The sequence below is a fragment of the Chinchilla lanigera genome, unplaced genomic scaffold (assembly GCF_000276665.1).
Source record: "Chinchilla lanigera isolate Chin_1 unplaced genomic scaffold, ChiLan1.0 scaffold00004, whole genome shotgun sequence".
In the NCBI taxonomy this organism is placed as follows: Eukaryota; Metazoa; Chordata; class Mammalia; order Rodentia; family Chinchillidae; genus Chinchilla; species Chinchilla lanigera.
In genome coordinates this window covers 39,195,182-39,212,371 of record NW_004955405.1, presented here as the reverse complement: position 1 = coordinate 39,212,371, position 17,190 = coordinate 39,195,182, and the positions used below count along the sequence as shown (strand labels likewise).

The following is a 17,190-nucleotide window of genomic DNA, read 5'->3' as shown; positions in this document are numbered from 1 at the left end:
CGGGAACCGAACTCACGACCTTGCGCTTGCCAGGCAGGCGCTTTTGCCGCTGAGCTAAATCCCCAGCCCCTCTTTAGTATGATTAGCTAAGGGTTTGTCTGTTTTATTTCTGCCTTTGAAAAACCAGCTTTTTAATTCACTGATTCTTTGTATTTTTTTTTTTTTAGGTCTCCATTTCATTGATTTCTTTTCTGATCTTGATAATTTCCTTTCTTGTCCTAACTTTGGGTTTGGGCTGTTCTTGTTTTTGTAGGCCCTTGAGTTCCCTCATTAGGTTATTTGTTTGGACTTGCCCTGTTTTTCTGATGGGTAGTTCCCGGGTGTAAAGTTGCCTCTTTGCACTGCTTTCTTTGTGTCCCGCAGGTTGTGGTATGTTGTGCTGGCATTATCATTGGATTCTTGGAACTATCTCATTCCTTCCTTGATTTCTTCTGTCACCTGTTGATTATTCACAAGTGTATTGTTTAATTTCCATGTATTTGCATAATGTCAGTAGTTTTTTGGCCATTGATTTCTAGTTTCATTATGATCTGATAATATGCATGGTGTAATCTCAGTTGTTTTGCATTTATTTAAGCGTGCTTTATTGACTAGTATGTGGTTTGTTGTGGGGAGAGTATCGCGTGCTGCTGAAAAAAATGTCCATTCTGTTGTTGGGTGAAACACTGCAGAGCTCTATTAAGTCCATTTCTTCAAATGTTTGATTCACTCTGATGTTTCTTCGTTGATTTCTTTTGTCTAGTTGATCTCTTTCTGACTGTGGGCTATTGAGGTCCCTCACTACAATTGTGTTGCTGTTTATCTGATCTTTTATGTCCAGTAGAATTTATTTTATAAAATTGGATGCACCATTTTTCAGTGCATATATATTTAAGTTGTTACCTCTTCCTGTTGAATTGTTCCATTAATCAATGTATTGTGACCTTCTTTGCTTCTTCTGATGAGTTTTGGCTTAAAGCCCACTTTGTTGGAAATCAGATAGCTATTCCTGCTTGTTTGCTAGTTCCGATTGCATGGGATATTATTTTCCATCCTTTGATTTTTAGTTTGTGAATTTCCTTTTGGGTGAGATATGTTCCTCGTGTATAACATACCGCTAGATTTAGCCTTGATCCATTTTACCAGTCTGTGTCTTTTGATTGGGGAGTTTGGACCATTCACATTGAGTTATTTCTGAGAGATACTGATTTATTTCGGTCATTGCCTTATTTTCCTGTTGTTGATTCCCTCTTTCCCTGCTACTTAATTGCTCACCCTACCTAGTGTATCCATTCCATTGTCTCTTTCTGGGATGTCCTTGAGAATTTTTTAGAGTGCTGGTTTGGTGGTAATACATTTCTTTAGGTGCCTTTTATCATGGAAATATCTTATTTCTCCATCCATTGTGAAAGATAGTTTTGCAGGATATATCAGTCTGGGTTATAGACAGTTTTCTCTTATGGCTTGAAACACTTCCAAGCTCTCTAGGCTTCTGAGGTTATGTTGAGAAGTCTGCTGCAATTCTAATGAGTTTTCCTTTATAAGTGATTTGTTGCTTTTGTCTAATGGTTTTTAAGATTCTGTTGTATATTAGACTGCTGGGATTTTGACTCTGATATCTTGGGAGGTTATTTTCTGATAGTGGCTATTTGGGGTTCTCTGTTACACAGTGCAGCTCTCCTCTGTTAATATACAGAATTACATTGATTTATTTCCATATATTAAGCTGGCCTTGCAAGTTAATTTTCTAGGAAAATCCAATTTGGTTGTGATGTATTACACATTTAGTATTTTGTTGGATTTGATATGCTAATAGTATTTTAGTTGTTCACGATATTATAATATTCTTTTAATGCCTGCATTGTCTGGTGACTTCTCTTTCATTCTTGATACTGGAATTTCTCCGCTCTCTCTCTCACCAGCTTCTGGCTTCATTTGTTTTCTCTGTTGTTTTTTCTATTTCATTAATTTGTGTTCTTATGCTTGTTCTTTGTTCTTTATGCTTGTAGTGTAATTTTCACCTTTTTTCTAAATTCTCAAGATGTGAACTTTAGGCTTTTGAGTCTTCTTTTCTAATGTAAGCATTTAATACTGTGAATTTAGAAGTACTACTTTATTTACCACCCACATATTTCAATGTGTTTTTCCACATTCTCTAATAAATTCTTCTTTGACGTATAAATTATTTAGAAGTATACCGTTTACTTGCCAAATATTTGGAGAAATTCTCAAATGTATCTCTCTTCTGTTGTGACCAGAGAGCATACTTTACATATTTTAAACATTTCAAATTAATTGAGACTTATCTTACAGACTTTCACATGGTCTTCTTCATATCTTCATGAATATTCCATATATAAACTTACAGTGAATGTTACGCTGTTTTGGGTGGAATGTTCTATAAACGCCACTTATAAAAGAGAGCTGTCAAGATCGAGGTAGCTGATAGTATTACTAAAATTCATATAATTGTTAATTTTTTAAGAAGTCTGTAGTCTGTCAGAGAATGGTAAAGTCTAAGTACAAATATAGATTTCTCTGGTTTTGCTTTCATTCTTGCGAGTTTATGCTGTAATTTAGGGTCTATTTCTAGGTAGGTCTATATTTAGGATTGTTGTGTCTTTTTCATGAACTGACCTTTGTGAGCATTATTCAGTATCCACTTTTATCCTTAATAATATTGTTATGATTTTCCCTCTATATTGATATAACTACTTCAGTTTTCTTTTCATTAACATTTGGATGGTAAATATATTTCCATATTTTTGCTTTTAACTTATTTATGGTCCCATCTTTTTTTTTTTTTTTGATTTTTGGTTTTTCTCCGGTACCAGGAACCGAACTCACGACCTTGCGCTTGCCAGGCAGGCGCTTTTGCCGCTGAGCTAAATCCCCAGCCCCATGGTCCCATCTTTTGATATATGCTATGTAGTTTTTCCTCTGATCCTTTAACGTAGTAACCACAATTACTGTAAAGGCTTTGTCACAAAATAGCAACACCTGAATCATCTCTGGGTCTGGTTTCTTAACACCTACAATAACTTAATTGTCTTGAAAATTTTTACTGGGGATTGATGAATATTATTTATGCCTAGAAATGGGCAGTTCTTCTCTTCTACTTCCTGTAAAGGATTCAGTCATTCTAGTCGTTAGTTGAGCTAGGCTTGTTTTTTGTGGGACTGTAATTGCCTTCACTGTGCCCCTAACTTCCGCTTTCTTTATCGGTTCCCTGTCCTGATGTGTGAGCACCGTGTGCCTGCAGTGTGCAAAGCTTCCCCGCCTGGGTTCTTGCTCTTCTTCCAGCGCTTGCCTCTCCATGCAAGACATGGAGTGGGGTCTGGGATTCTCCTGCCCTGTCCTCAGTCCTAGGTGGCCCTGTGCCTGGCCTTCAGAGCTGGAGCGCTCTCGGTGCTTCCGTCCCTGCCTGTGTTGGCAGCCAGCCAGGCTTGTGAGGAGCGCTACACCAGCCCTCCAGCAGCACACAGCTTTTGCTCTCCTTCTTCCTCCAGTGGCCGCTGATCTTCAGCGTTTCCTCCGCTCCCCAGGCAGCCGTGGCTCTGTATCGCCATCGCCGTACTGGGGATGGACAGGGTGTCCATTCTCATTAGGGTGACAAAGGCCAACATCTTGTTACTAGTTGAATACCCTGGCTATGATCATGATTTTTTACAGTTGCCTGCATGGTCTGCTTTCATACCAGACAGTTAATCAGTCTTGAAGAAATAATGAACAAATCTTTCTGAAGAGTGAGTTTGTGCTTTGAGATAACCACAACACTAAATGCACTGACATTTTAGAAGAACTCTTTATTTTATTGGCCCAGACTGTGACACAAGGACACTCACTTCTGGCTGAAGTTACGTGAGTTGTTTAAAGTGTGAGGCTAACCCCATGTATTTCCTGATGTTTCAGGCATCGGTGGTAATCTGGTGGCCATTCAGGCGAGCAGGATTTCTACCTACCTCCACTTACACAGCACCCCAGGAGAGCTGCCTGAGGAACCCAGAGGTTGTTACTACCCGTGCAGGACTTTCTTTGGTCCAGGTATGTGCTTGGGACTTCTGCATGTTTTGTATCGGGAACTGCTGCTGTCTGAGACTGTGGGCCGACAGCATTCATCGTGTACAGATTTTGTAATGCTGCCAACTCCTCTATTTCTGAGAGCTAATCTCAATGAACAGAGCTTCATCCATGGTGGTTCTGCAGTGACTGAGGATCTGTGTATAATTTTTCTCTTTCATTGCTCCCTCTGGGATGCCTTGTTTTGTAAGTCAGGAAAGAACAACCTAACACACATACAAACACATTGCTAGGTGGTTTGGGGAGAGAGATGTACTCTTTTTCTATTTTAATGTTTTTGGCCATTCTTTTTAACTTTTCCTTCAGTGCTGGGGATTGAACTCACGGCCTTCACACTGAGCTACATTCAGCCCACCCCTACCTTTTTATTTTGAGACAGAATCTCTCTGAGTTGCTGTGCTGCTCCTGCCTCAGCCTCCCAGCGTCAGGCCCAGTGTTTTGTTGGACTCTGTAAATGGAAGCATTAGATCTAAACATTTGGACATGGGACAGCATGGGCTGGAAGGGTCAGTGTGTCATTTCTGTCAGCCAGGCACATGACTACCGAGACATAGCAATTTTTTTTTCGGTGCTTGGAATCGAATTCAGGACCTTGTGCTTGCCAGGCAGGCACTTGTGCCACTAGGCTGTATCCCCAACCAGAAACATAATTTTAGACCTCATAATTCTTACCACTTTTTCTTCCTGATGGAAATGAAATACAATTATTGACTTTGGAATGAAGATCAGAAATGCTCCGCCTTGATTAACATATTTCAGTGCTTTAAGAACTTTGTATTTTCTCTTTTACCTTCCCTTTATTTTTATGATCAACATTAAAGTCCATGCTTCTTGGCCTTTTGGCTAGATCAAGTGTAACATTAAAGTCCAACCACTGATCTTCATAGCAAATTTTTATCGTGTACCTTTCTCATTAATTGTAAATAATTGCAACTTATTTTTAGCAACTGAACTTTATGTGATATGCAAACTACATAGTAATCCTCAAATCTTAACAACATTATTATTAACCAAAATATGCTTTTGTCATAATGACTTTTACGTTTCTCTTGCAGGGGTAAATAATAAATCTGCCCAAGTTCTACTGCTTTTAGTGATTCCTGGGCATCTGATTTTCCTTTACACTATTCACCTGATGAAAAGCGGCCACACTTCACTAACAGTGATCTTCGTCGTCGTGTTCTTGTTTGCTGCTGTGCTACAGGTAAGGGGTAAAATCTCTTGGAATTAGTGGGGTTGCTTTGCTCAGAGTGCTGTGAAATTGTAACTGTGCGTCTAAAGGTAGATGCGACACAGCGTCCCACCTCAAAACTCCACTGGAAGCCTCGGTGTTGGTTTGGCCTTGAGACAATCCCCTCAGGACCACAGTTCCTGCAGTATATGGAAACTTTGGACTTTCCACTTCCTGGAGGCCCTGTCTTTCCTTTTCTGGCTGTCTTGTTTTATATGAATATAAGGCCCCATAGAGTCTTTTTTGGGCAGAGGGGAGTGTACCGGAATCATTTGGGGATATTTTGCTGTTGTTGTTTTGGGTGATTTCGGTTTTTGACACATTATCTCACTATGTAGCCCAGGCTGGCCTCAAACTCACTGTGATCCTCCTGCCTCAGCCTCCCAAGTGCTGGGTATGCATGTATTTTGTCTGTTTTGTTTGACTTTGTCAATCTAAAAACTCATTCTTCACTTCAGGGTGCATTTCTTGGAATTTAAAAAAATTATTTTCTCTCTTCTTTCTTTCTGGAATCTTACTTGGTTCCTGAATCTCTTGCATTAAATTTCTTGCCGTTTCTTATTTTGTATTTCCTTATCTCTTTTTCTTGTCATTCTCTGTTTTTATCCCTTCTAAATAGTTTCTCTTGGTGTAAAGGTTTTTAATTTTAAAATTTAAGAAAATTTCTTTCACTTTTCAAAATGTGTGATCAATATAATACATGTTCAAATATTTAAAATTAAGTAATACTGAAAGGTCCTATCTTCCCAATTCCATTCCTCAGAGATAATCACTTTGAAATATTTTAGCTGTAAGTTTTAAGGTAACATGCCTGAGCTTCAAGTTTATAATTAATCCTCTTTAGTTTTCACTACTAAAATTGGTGGCTTTATAAGGCTTTATTTTTCCCATGTAGTTGTATCACAACTTTTTGCTAAATTGACTGCAAATGCCCTTGTTCTTAGGCCTCTATAAACATTATAATAGAGGCAGTTACTTTGCTGTGGTTGTATTTCTGTGTTTTGTGTTTTCTTTTTTTTGGTATTATTATATGTTTTCAATTATATTATTTTCCATAAACCCATCCCTAATTTTTCCAACTGTTAGAACTTTTGAGTTCTTGGTCATGACTTCCTGCTCAGCTTTGTAGCTTTGGTACCTTCTGCAGTGAGAAGTCCCGATCCTTTGAGATGGCTTAAAGTAATTCTCGAAGAGATTGCATTGAACTTGGCCTTGAAGTGTTTTGACATTCAGTAATAAAACTAAAGAGCGGGTATTTGGACATTATTCCAGGTACAAAACTGCATGGATGGTAAAGGTGTTAATGGAATTACCTGGCATTCTTCTTGTTTCTTGTGTGCTAAGCACTGTTCTGAAGGCTTTCCGTCTATCAATTCACTTAATTTTCATGAAATACTATGAGAGATGTGTTCTTTTTTTTCCCCTTGGCAGTGCTGGGGACCAAACTCCTAGCCTTGCCCATGTTAACCAGACACTCTACCACTGAGCTACAGGTAAACTTTAAGAAATCTAGGTGGAGGACCACAGCATGAGGAAGTAATCCCAGTGCGATGTGATACAAAGGCAGCCCATGGCTGGGTATCCGGTGCTTACAGAGCTTGGAAGAAAAAGCAGCGAACTTTGTCTGGGGAATGTTTCTCTCCCGTTCAGTAGAGACCACACTTATTTCCAGCACTGTTCACTGCTGGCCACTGTGGCATATGCATGGTCACTAATTATCACTTACACGTTGCTGCTCTTCTCTCTCTGTAAGTGCTCTGGAAAAGGTGCTTTCCTCCATCCTGTGGGAAATACTCAGAGACATCTTTGGTCTGTTGACAAGCATGCCATTTCGAGAGCAGATTCCTGTATATAACTCTGCCTCAGCCATTGTTTGCCACTTACATTGTAGTTCTATGCCACATCCTAGCGTGCAGCATTTCACTGGCATTGGGGAAGAAAGCATCAGTAATTTTTCTGAGTCTGTACAAAGATTAGCTTTCAGTCTGTATTCTCAGTAAACTTACATGCCTCTTTAAACATCTGGCCTAAATGCTCACTGGTGCAAGCTGGAAACCTGGAGTTGAGGAAGAGTAATGGTTAGTCCCTCTGGGTCTCACTTACTCCTCTGTGAAGTTAGAAGAGCAGTAGTATGTAGTAAGCTGTTGCTTTTTCTTTTTTGAGACAGGGTTTCACTGTGCTGTTCAGGCTGGCCTTGAACTCACTATGTAGCCCAGCCTGGCCTCCAACTTGCAGCAGTCCTCCTGCCTCAGCCTTCCAGGGGCTGGGATTACAGGCATGTGCCACCACGCCTGGATCATTCATAAACTGCTTTGAAGATTAATGAGTTACTTATACAACATTTGCTTCATAGTAAGAGTTGGTGAGGCTGTTGGCTTTGAACATGGAATGTAAGGGGTATGCACTGACTTCAGCATGCCAACTGAGCAAGTTTTCTGATGGTCTTTTGGTGATTATTGGTTTTCTTTTGTGTGTGATACAATCTTTTTAAATTAAGGTTTTAAATTTCTGATGTTAGCGTAGGAGTTAAGCATAATGCTAATTTTGGTCCTATGGCTGTTTCTCAATTCAAGTAAAATGTCAACTTGAGTTTGAGATTGTTTGAGATTTGGAATGGTAGAATTCTTTTATTTTGCCATTGGTATATAATATCTCTTCTTATAAAAACTTTTTAAAATCAAAACCATTACTTATGTGCAAGGGTTGTTCTCTAGTAGTTCATCTCCTGCCTTTGACTGATTAAGGAGAAAGAGCCCAACAAAATTCTGCTGTGAGACCTGTGCCTTTTTTTAGCTTGCTACGCAACTAAACTGAACTCTCAAATAGTCATAATTATTCACTAAATGACTAAATTTTTTTTTTTTTTTTTTTTTTTTTTTGTCTTTTTGAGACAGGGTCTCACTATGCAGTTCAGGCTGGCCTCAAGCTCACTTTGTAGCCCAGGCGGGTCTTGAACTCACAACGATCCTCCTGCCTCAGTCTCCCAAGTGCTGGGATTACAAGCATGTGCCACCACACCCGGCTTAAAAGACTAAATTATTGACTTGCTGACGGTGGGTGCAGTCAAAGGCGCAGCCTGGGCTGTGAGTCTGAGACAGGGCGAGCACGCTCACTGGCTTCGCCAGGGCCCTTCTGCCTGGCTGCAGCACCTCTCCAGCGTTGGGCAGAGGTGCAGTCCTCGGCAAGCAGTGGAAGCCTGGGACTCCTGATGGCCTCTTGAGGAAGGAAGGCGCAGCAGCTCATCCGGGTTCAATTTTCTACACGATTTAAAGCCTCTTCTAGTTCCCCTTTGTGTTAGAAATCCTAGCTGTGCTTCCTCTGTCTGGGAAAAGACAACAGCATCAGTTTGGGTGCTATATCTTGGACAAACGGAAAGGAGAATAAAGCGACTGGCGGGGTGACCTTAACTCTGAACAAGTCTGCTACCATTCACATTTTATTATTTTCTAATCCACTATTGTTTCACTCATTTAATTAAAACCAAAACCCCTTTTTATGTTATAATTATCCATGTATTGTGATGATTATAGGTACATATGGACTATATTAATGTTTCCTGGTATAAAATATTCCAGTGGGAAAGAAAAACGAGACTTTTCTAGCCCTTGCTGCCTATTGAATTCCAACAAAGTGTTTGCTCTTTGGTAAACAATGACTTGAAATAATTTGTAAATGAAAATTTTAATTCCCTATTCTAGAAATTCATTGTTTCATAAGTAAATTAGATTATTAAGAACCCTGCTAAAATTCTAAGAGTACCAAATTCCATGAAAAATTTATTGTGAAACTTTGGTTGTAAAAACCTAGCTATTGTTTTTTTGGTTGTCCCTAGCTATGTCAGTGTTTTGGGGAAGACGAAATATTTCTTTTAAAGTTAAAATGACAATAAATTCTCAATATACAAAGTTGAGAAACATAAATACCACAGCTTTATTAGGTAGTGCGTGAGTCAGTGCGTAAAGGAAGGAGTAGACGTTGTCCCTGCCTGTAAGGGTCTTGGCTGTGGGTGAGACCTCGGTGCACGGGACAGCTAGGGAGAGCCTAAGACTTACCTCCTGACAGGACCAGCTTCCTTCTGTGGTAGTCACAGGGTTAGACTCTGCCTGTGTCTAGCTTTCATTTCTTTGGTTTTGAGATTGCCCCTTGCTATGCAGCCCAGGCTGGCCTCAAACTTGAGATGATCCTCCTGCCTCAGCACCCCCAGGGGCTGGGATTGCAGGTGTGTGCCATCACACCCAGCATGACTTCGTTTTTGGAAGGTAATAGATTTTTTTTTGTTTTTGGAGGAAGGATTAGAGTGAAAATTTTATAACAGCTTAAGAGATTTGAATAATTATCAGGAAATATAAAACTTGCCGTAGCAAAATAGTAATACTGTATTTTTATTATTTTTTTTTTTTGGTACCGGGAATCAAACTCACAACTTCGTGCTTGCCAGGCAGGTGCTGCACCACTGAGCTATATCCCCAGGCCCTATAATTTTTAAAACAGAAATCTCTTTAGTTTTTGTTACTGCTGCCTTTCAGAAAGTAATTTTTAAATTTTAGCCCTACGCACAAATTGCATTTATATTTCCCAACAGACTTACATTTTGAAGAGTTTCTTAGGAAAGCCCGAGCCTACCTTAACCAAGCAAATAAATGCCCCTAATAATAAAATGTATAGTCACAATATTTACTAATAATTTTTAGTGTTTCTGTTTTATAAAAATAAAAATCCCTGGTCGTTAAAATGCCCATTTCAGTACTAATGCCGCGCAAAGCTGATGGTGCAGATAGGATCCGCACCTCCCTGCTCACCTCTGGGAGCTTGCGGGTGGGATGAGGACAGTGACCCTTGTGCTCACAGAAGGAACAGCCACGGGATCTTAGCTGTGAGCCTGCACCCACAGGATTTAGTGCCATTAACTATAAAGACATAAAAATAATGTTTTCCACACAAGAAAAATATTTCCAATGGTGGTTGCAGTCGCATGCCACACACAGATGGAAGGGACAGAGGGGAGAGGGGGGCAGTCAGCTCTGAGCAGGATGCGGGCCGAGGTCAGAGCTCTTTGGAGAACCCTGTGCTCATGTGCACTGTGACCCTTGTGTGTCTCCTCATGTAACCCGTGAAGCCGATTTCCCTGCCGTGGAGGCTGGCACCCAGGTGACAGGGAGTGAGGGTGCGCCACAGTCCCCGGCCAGGCTGCCGCGTGGCCCAGCCGAGCAACTCTCTCGTCAGCCTTGTCCTGCCTCCCTCTTCTCTATTGGCACTGACTTCGGCACCCCGAGGCCCTGCTTACCTCCTCAGCAGCCCCTCTCCCGGTGGCCCTCATTCTGCTCTTCTCTCTCTCTTTGGTGAGGGCCTTGTGTCAGACTCAACTCTCTCATCTACTCCTGAGTCTTCGCCTTCGGTCTGGACTTCTGTCCCAGTCTCTGGTTAAGTGGTGAAGATGCTTACACGTCCCATAGCCAAGGTGAATGCTGCATTTCCCCGTGGCTTTCCCACACCATGGAGCTGGTGGGCAAGAGCCAGCAGAGCGTCCAGTGAAGAGGGAAACGGGCGAGACCCAGCGAGGACCCCAGCCCCGTAGCCGCATCACTCCCGACCCCGTGGAGTCGCTGTGGGTGGGGAAGCCTCACGCTGAAGACGCCTGTGCACCGCCGGTGCCCAGCCCCTGCCTGGACCGTCCCTGCTGCGCCTTGTTACTCGTGAGCGCACGGAGTACCGTGGCAGGAAGCTTCCCCACTCCGACTTCAGCCCAGCCCCAGCCCTGCTCTGTGACTGGGTTTCCTCCCTGTAAAGCAGGGGTGCAGGTACTGTCACTAAGGGAACCGTATCATTCTAATCCGGTGCAGGACCCTGCTGAGAGAGAGTGGCGAAGCTGCTAATAATCATGGTGTGAAGCATAAGTGTTACTAACTGGCAAGTGCAGAAGCGCAGTGAGTGACCCTAGATATCACTCCCATCTCGCCACACGTTCGTGATGTGTGAGTGTATGAATTCGCACTCCAAAGATAATTCATATGAGAGGGTTGCTCTGATAACCGATAATGTGTATTTTAATATTAAAACAACTGAGTAACAGGTCTAGTGATACTAAAATAATGTATAATTACTGCTAAAGTGGCATTAAGTTAAATTGGTTTTATGGCTTGTCCAGAGAACCCAAGTGATATATAAAATGCTGTTTTCCTGAAAACTGCAGTCCAGGTCTAGATAGCTAATTTTGATTTGCTCTGGTTTGTTCATTCAATCTGTATGTCTATCTCTTTCTTCCTTTCTTTCTCTCTCTCTCTTTTTCTTTCTTTTTTTGTGTGAGACAGGGTCTTGTTATATTGCCCAGACTTGGTCTGTTTTTCAAGTTAGAAAAAAAAATCAATTTTAAATTTGTTTGACCTAAAAAAAATAAAAAAATAAATTTGTTTGACCTAAAACAATCTCTTTTAGGTTCCTGGGTGGACTCCGTGGTCTACAATCTCTCTTTTACCTAGACAGTATAGATCCAGCTATTTCTGCCAAAATTGGGTCATTTTATTGCTATATCTCCTTTTGAACTGTGACTTTCTAGAATACAGTAATTCTGGTCTTCTGATAAGTAAGCCAGTCTATCAGTTTATCACATAAATTGTTCCTCCTGAAAGTTTTCCATCTCTGATAGTTCCCTTCCTGCAGTTTCGTTTTCTGAGCCACTTTTCTAACCCGTGTAAGTGCATTAGGGTATAGGAAAGGGGTGATGGAAAATAAGGTTGAAAATTACAAGTTGTGGCAGGACTGTGAAGGATCTTGAAGAACAGACTAAAGAATTCAGTTTATCCTGTAGAATGCTTCTTTTCACCTCCCTTCCACTCCCAGCAAACCGGACAGAGTGATTGTGGTTCTCAGGTGCCAGGTGAGAGGTTTTACATGGACTGGGCATGGCTTTCGCCACTCACTGGCGTGTTACCTTTGACGAAGTCACTCTCAGAGACTTTCCTTGTCTAGAAAAAGAGGCTAAGAGTAGACCTACCTGGTGGGTTGTTTTAAGGATGAAATTGTCTACAGCCATGCCACCCTGACCATGCCTGTTCTCATCTGATCTCAAAATCTAAGCAGGGTCGGGCCTGGTTAGTACTTGGGTAGAAGAATGAAATTAGATAGTATGTGTGCTGTTATTGCCATTATTATTTTAATCTTAACAACACCACCATTGCTGGATATGGTGGTGCATGCCTGTAATCTCAGCACTTGGGAGGCTGAGGCAGGAGGATCACTATTAGTTTGAGGCCAGCCTGAACTGCAGAGCAAGACCCTGTGTCAAAAAGACAAAAACAAACAAAAACCACCATCATTGTCATCGGTAGCTATAGATTATTACAGCAGTGAGTGTTTGGGGGTGTTGAGAGGATCTGAACCTATAGAACAAACATAAAAGAGTTCCCACAGTGATTTGTGATTCCACCACTCCATTCCTGGGAGCCTTCCTCTATGTAAGGAAGAATGTGGCCGTAGAATGGCAGCAGTCCCACAAGTGGTAGCTTGGGAAGGCCACCTGACAGCTGAGCAAGTTAACTAACTTAGGCTTGGGAAGTTACTTAATTCCTTAGAGCCATGTTGCCCTTGCATGTAAAATGAGAATAGCGATTTCTGCTTGCACAGTAAGTAAGACATTTGAGTGCCTGGCACATAGCGTAGTAGTCCCTTATTTAAATGGTGTGGTCTTTTCTGTTGTGACATTAACTCAGCTCCTGCTCAGAGGGCATCTCAAAGGAAAGAGCTAAGCAACCGGGGATTCTAACAGGTTACCTGATCTCACTCACCTTCTCTAACCTTTTTGCTTCTCGGGACTTAAGTCTGCCCGACTCCAGCTAGAAACTAAGGGTCTCGCTGCTCTTCTCTGTGACCATTCTGCGTCTGTCTTGAAGTTGCTCTGTCAGCTTGGGTGGAGGAGGTGGTGTGAAGAGAGGGTAGTGAAGGAGATGTGAGGTGAGGCCCACTGTTCCTAGACCATCTTTCTAGTTGTAAAAGTATCTACTTTCAGAGTTGATTGAGGTTGTTAGGTAGGAAGTGGAAGCAGGTACATTTCTGAGATTCTTTTTTAGAAGTCCCCTGATTGTATTTTTGTGATCTAATAGTGTGGGTATACTGCTTTAGGTTTGGGTTCTTAAAATTGAGACACTTTCCCAAATGCATACTTACGAATAATTCCTTGGCCGGATGACTGTCCGCCTCACCGGAGGACAGTACGCTGCTGTGGGTGCTGAGACCTGGCTCTGCTCCGTCTGGTCAAGCCTGATGAGGGTGGAGGTAGAACCAGGGAGGCCGAGCCATCCTTTCTCAGATGTTACGCGTAGGACGCTGCTGTCTGTGCTGTGAATACCGCTGGGATTGCAGGCATGACTTAGGAATTCTCCCGTCATCCACAGAAAAACCTTCTAGTGTGCTTACGAAAGCACTTGATTGAACAGCATAAGACCCATTACCCAGGATGCTATGGTGTGACCCAGAACGTCCACAGACTGTTAGAGGCGGGGCCTTGAGAAGGCAGTGGGCTCCTGGGGCCCTGCACTCATCCTGGATTCATCCAGGATTTACCCGCTGAAGAGCAGGAGTTGAGTATGCTCTTAGGAGGTGGGCCTGTCAGAAGAGGCGGCCTGCAGTCTGACCTGGAAGGAGGGTCTGACCTGTCTCACTCTCTGCCTCCTTCTGTCCCTCTGCTTCCTCGCCGCCATGACGTGAGCAGCTAGCTCTCCGCCAGGCCCTCCACCATGCCATTGCTGCCTTGGAGTTGGCCAGCCATGGACCAAAACTGTGCGCCAAAGTAACCCTCTCCTCCCCTAAGTTACGGATACCAGATGTTGTGTCCCAGCAGCAGGAGAGTGAGGAGGATGCGAGACCTTTGGCAGAATGAAACCTCAGTTCATTTTGAACCCATAATACTCACTCAAGATATGTTGACCTGAATTACTCTATAACTTAGAAATTGTAGCTGTTTCTAAAAATAAATGTTCCGCATCATACCACTGTTTAATTTTGACCCTAAGTGCTCGTCTTAGATCAGCATATCATTACTGGGCGTTAGCCTTTGCTTGTCCTCATTGCTGAGTAGCACAGTACTGCTCCGTGCGAGCCCTCCCGGCTGCTTTACCCACTCACCTGCTTGAGCGCACGCAGTTAGTTTATCCAGTTGCTAGATGATTTGTGCTCTTTTTATGGTAAGAAATCTTTGCCTATCCTTAAGAGGTTTCCTTTTATATTTTCTTTTAGAGATTTTTGTGATGCTGGCCTTTACTTGGACCTGACCATTTTGAATTAATTTTTGTGTACAATCAGAGATGAAGACTGAGGTTCCTATTTTTCAGTGTGAATGTCCAGTTGTCCCAGCCCCGTGTATTGGGAAGACCATCTTTCTCCCACCCCATCCCACCCCAAAATTACCTTAGCCTTTTTGTCATAAATCACCATATACATACACATCCATTTTTAGGCTTTCTCTTGTTGTACTGATTTATATGCCTGTTCTTAAGCAACTTACTGTTTTCTTTTGAGCTTTAACATGTTCTCCTTGATTTTAATTTCAAAAAGAAATTATTTACCATTCTTTTTTGTTGCGAATTCTGTTCTTGATGTGGGTCCCAGTTCACGTATATGAGTATTTATATTTTCAGGTATAGATACGCTAGGTAACCAAGCTGAATGTAGATGTTTTTGCCACTGTGATTCCTGAAAATCAGGGTCCTTTTGGTCTCCACTCTGAACAGAGTTCTCAGTGTGCTGGCATTTCAGCGGGGGCAGTAATTAGATCTACAAACCCATATGTGACACCATATCTCAAACCTTCTGGAAGACCAAGCTGATTGTGTCTAGGCTTTCGCACTTGTCACTTGTCATAGCTGCTTTTTCCAAGATGTTAATTAGACTAATTAAGCATGCTGCTTCTGGTAGATGTCAAGCTCTGTTCTCTGCTTTGCTCTGTGTTCTGTGGCTTTAGACTGTATCATCACAAGTTCTTTTTCTTCATTTCAGATTTCCCAGGTTTTTTGCCCTTTCCTTTTATTCACTCCCAATATTTCTAATAAGATGAATTGTCTTTTCAGATTTTTAGGTCTTTGTTATGTTCAAGACATTCCTATACTTTTTGAAGTCACCTATGGGCCCCTTGTTCTTTCCCAGGAAAAATTTTTGTTCATGAATGGTGTAGTCCTTTTCTTTCTGCTTTTCCTTATGACCCTACTGCATGTATCTGGATATCTAAATGCTTATTTCAGCATACTTTTGAAAAAACGGGATCATACTGAATGTCTGTTTAAGTACTTGTTCCTTTGCTTGGCATTGTATATGAGATTCACTTGTATGTATAACTGTTACTCATGTGTCTTACTGTTATCTTACAATTTTATTGTATGAATAGTCCATAAATTATTTATTCATCATAGTGGATTTTAGCTGGTTCTAGCTTTTGACTATTATAAATCAAAACCATGAATATTATTGCATAGATTTCCCAGAACATACTAGAAGAATTTCTTTTGGATAGGAAGTCTCAACCATTTTTCTGTCATGGACTCAGGAGTTTTAAAAACCATTATGAATTTCTTCTCCAAATAAAGTTTTAAAATTTTGTTTTCTTGGTACTAGGAATTGAACCCAGGGCCTTACATGTGCTGAGCACACGATTTAGCACTGTGGTATACCTCAGACCCTCAAAACAAGATTTTAAAATTCACATAATAAAATATATAATCTTAGAAAAGAACCCCCTTCTCCTTGGCTTTTTTCAGAAGTTCTAGTTGTTTCTTTTTTTAAACTCATTTGTTCGTTTTGCTAAATTACCTTTCTCAATTCTGATAGTCACGATTGCTTTTATTTCTTTAAAAATATGATGCAGACTTATTTCATATTCTTTGGTCTGAACTCTTTCTGGATTTGATACTGCTTTCTGTTATTTTTGCTGTTGGTATCTTGTTTGATTTGCTCTATTCTCTTGGTTCTGAGCTCATCTCCTTCTTTTAAAAAAAAAAAAAAAAAATTGATGCTGTTTATTTTTTAACAAGCCAGGAGTTCTATTATATAACAGTGACTAATATAGCAACTTGAAAACTGCTAATGTAAAAATAAACAAATAGTAATTGTGTATATTTATGGCATAAACATGATGTTTTTTGATATATTTATACATTGTGAGATAGCTAACTCAAGTGAACTAGGTGGGCATAGTGGCACGCCTCTGTAATCTCAGCCTCCCGGAGGCTGAGGCAGGAGAATCAAAAGTTCAAGCCCAGCCTGGGCCACTTAGCAACTTAACAAGGCCCTGTCTCATAATAAAAAATGAAAAAAGGCTGTGTAAAGGCCTTGGGTTTGATCCCTGATACTGCACCCCCCAAAAAGTCAAGCCAATTAACATATCTGTTACCTTACATACTTACTGCGTGTGGTGAGAACATTTACAGTCTAATCTTCAAGCAGTTTTCAAGTTCTGTGTCTTAACTTCAGTCACCATGCTGTACATAGAGCCCCCGAGCTTACTCCTTTCTAGCTGATCTTGTATCCACTGGGGAGCATCTCCCCGTCATACCTGTCCTCAAGCCCCTGCCTCTGTGCTTCCAGGAGTTCAGCTTGTCTTCGATTCCACAGCTAAGCGAGATTGTGTAGTTGGTCTCCCTTCGTATTTTTAATCATGGAAGCTCCTGGAGGCCTAAGTTGAGGGGCCTGTGCTTCCGAAAGAGTTTCATCATTTTATTACAGGGCCTTGGGACATTGTCAGCCTAGGGACAACTTAAAATACTGTTTGAAGTTGCTCAGACCACATAGTCTCTTATGTCCTTGTCTATGTGCTGGCCTCAAATCCACATCCAGGTCACCTTTTCCTGGGGAAGACTTTCTCCCTCATGCAGGGACGCGGCCAGCAGTCCCTTCTCGCCTCTTCGTGGGCAGTTTCT

At 41.5% G+C, this 17,190-nt stretch overlaps 1 protein-coding gene across 6 annotated transcripts in view; it reads left to right on the top strand.

Annotated features, from left to right (window-relative positions):
• Slc41a2 (solute carrier family 41 (magnesium transporter), member 2) overlaps window positions 1-17,190 on the top strand; it is a 99,394-nt gene that overhangs the window by 68,418 nt on the left and 13,786 nt on the right. For all 6 annotated transcript variants that reach the window (XM_005374600.2, XM_013518965.1, XM_005374602.2 and 3 more), the window contains exons 9-10: window positions 3,892-4,023; window positions 5,115-5,263. In XM_005374600.2, coding sequence (XP_005374657.1) covers window positions 3,892-4,023; window positions 5,115-5,263 — 281 coding nt within the window. The remainder of the gene's footprint in view (window positions 1-3,891; window positions 4,024-5,114; window positions 5,264-17,190) is intronic.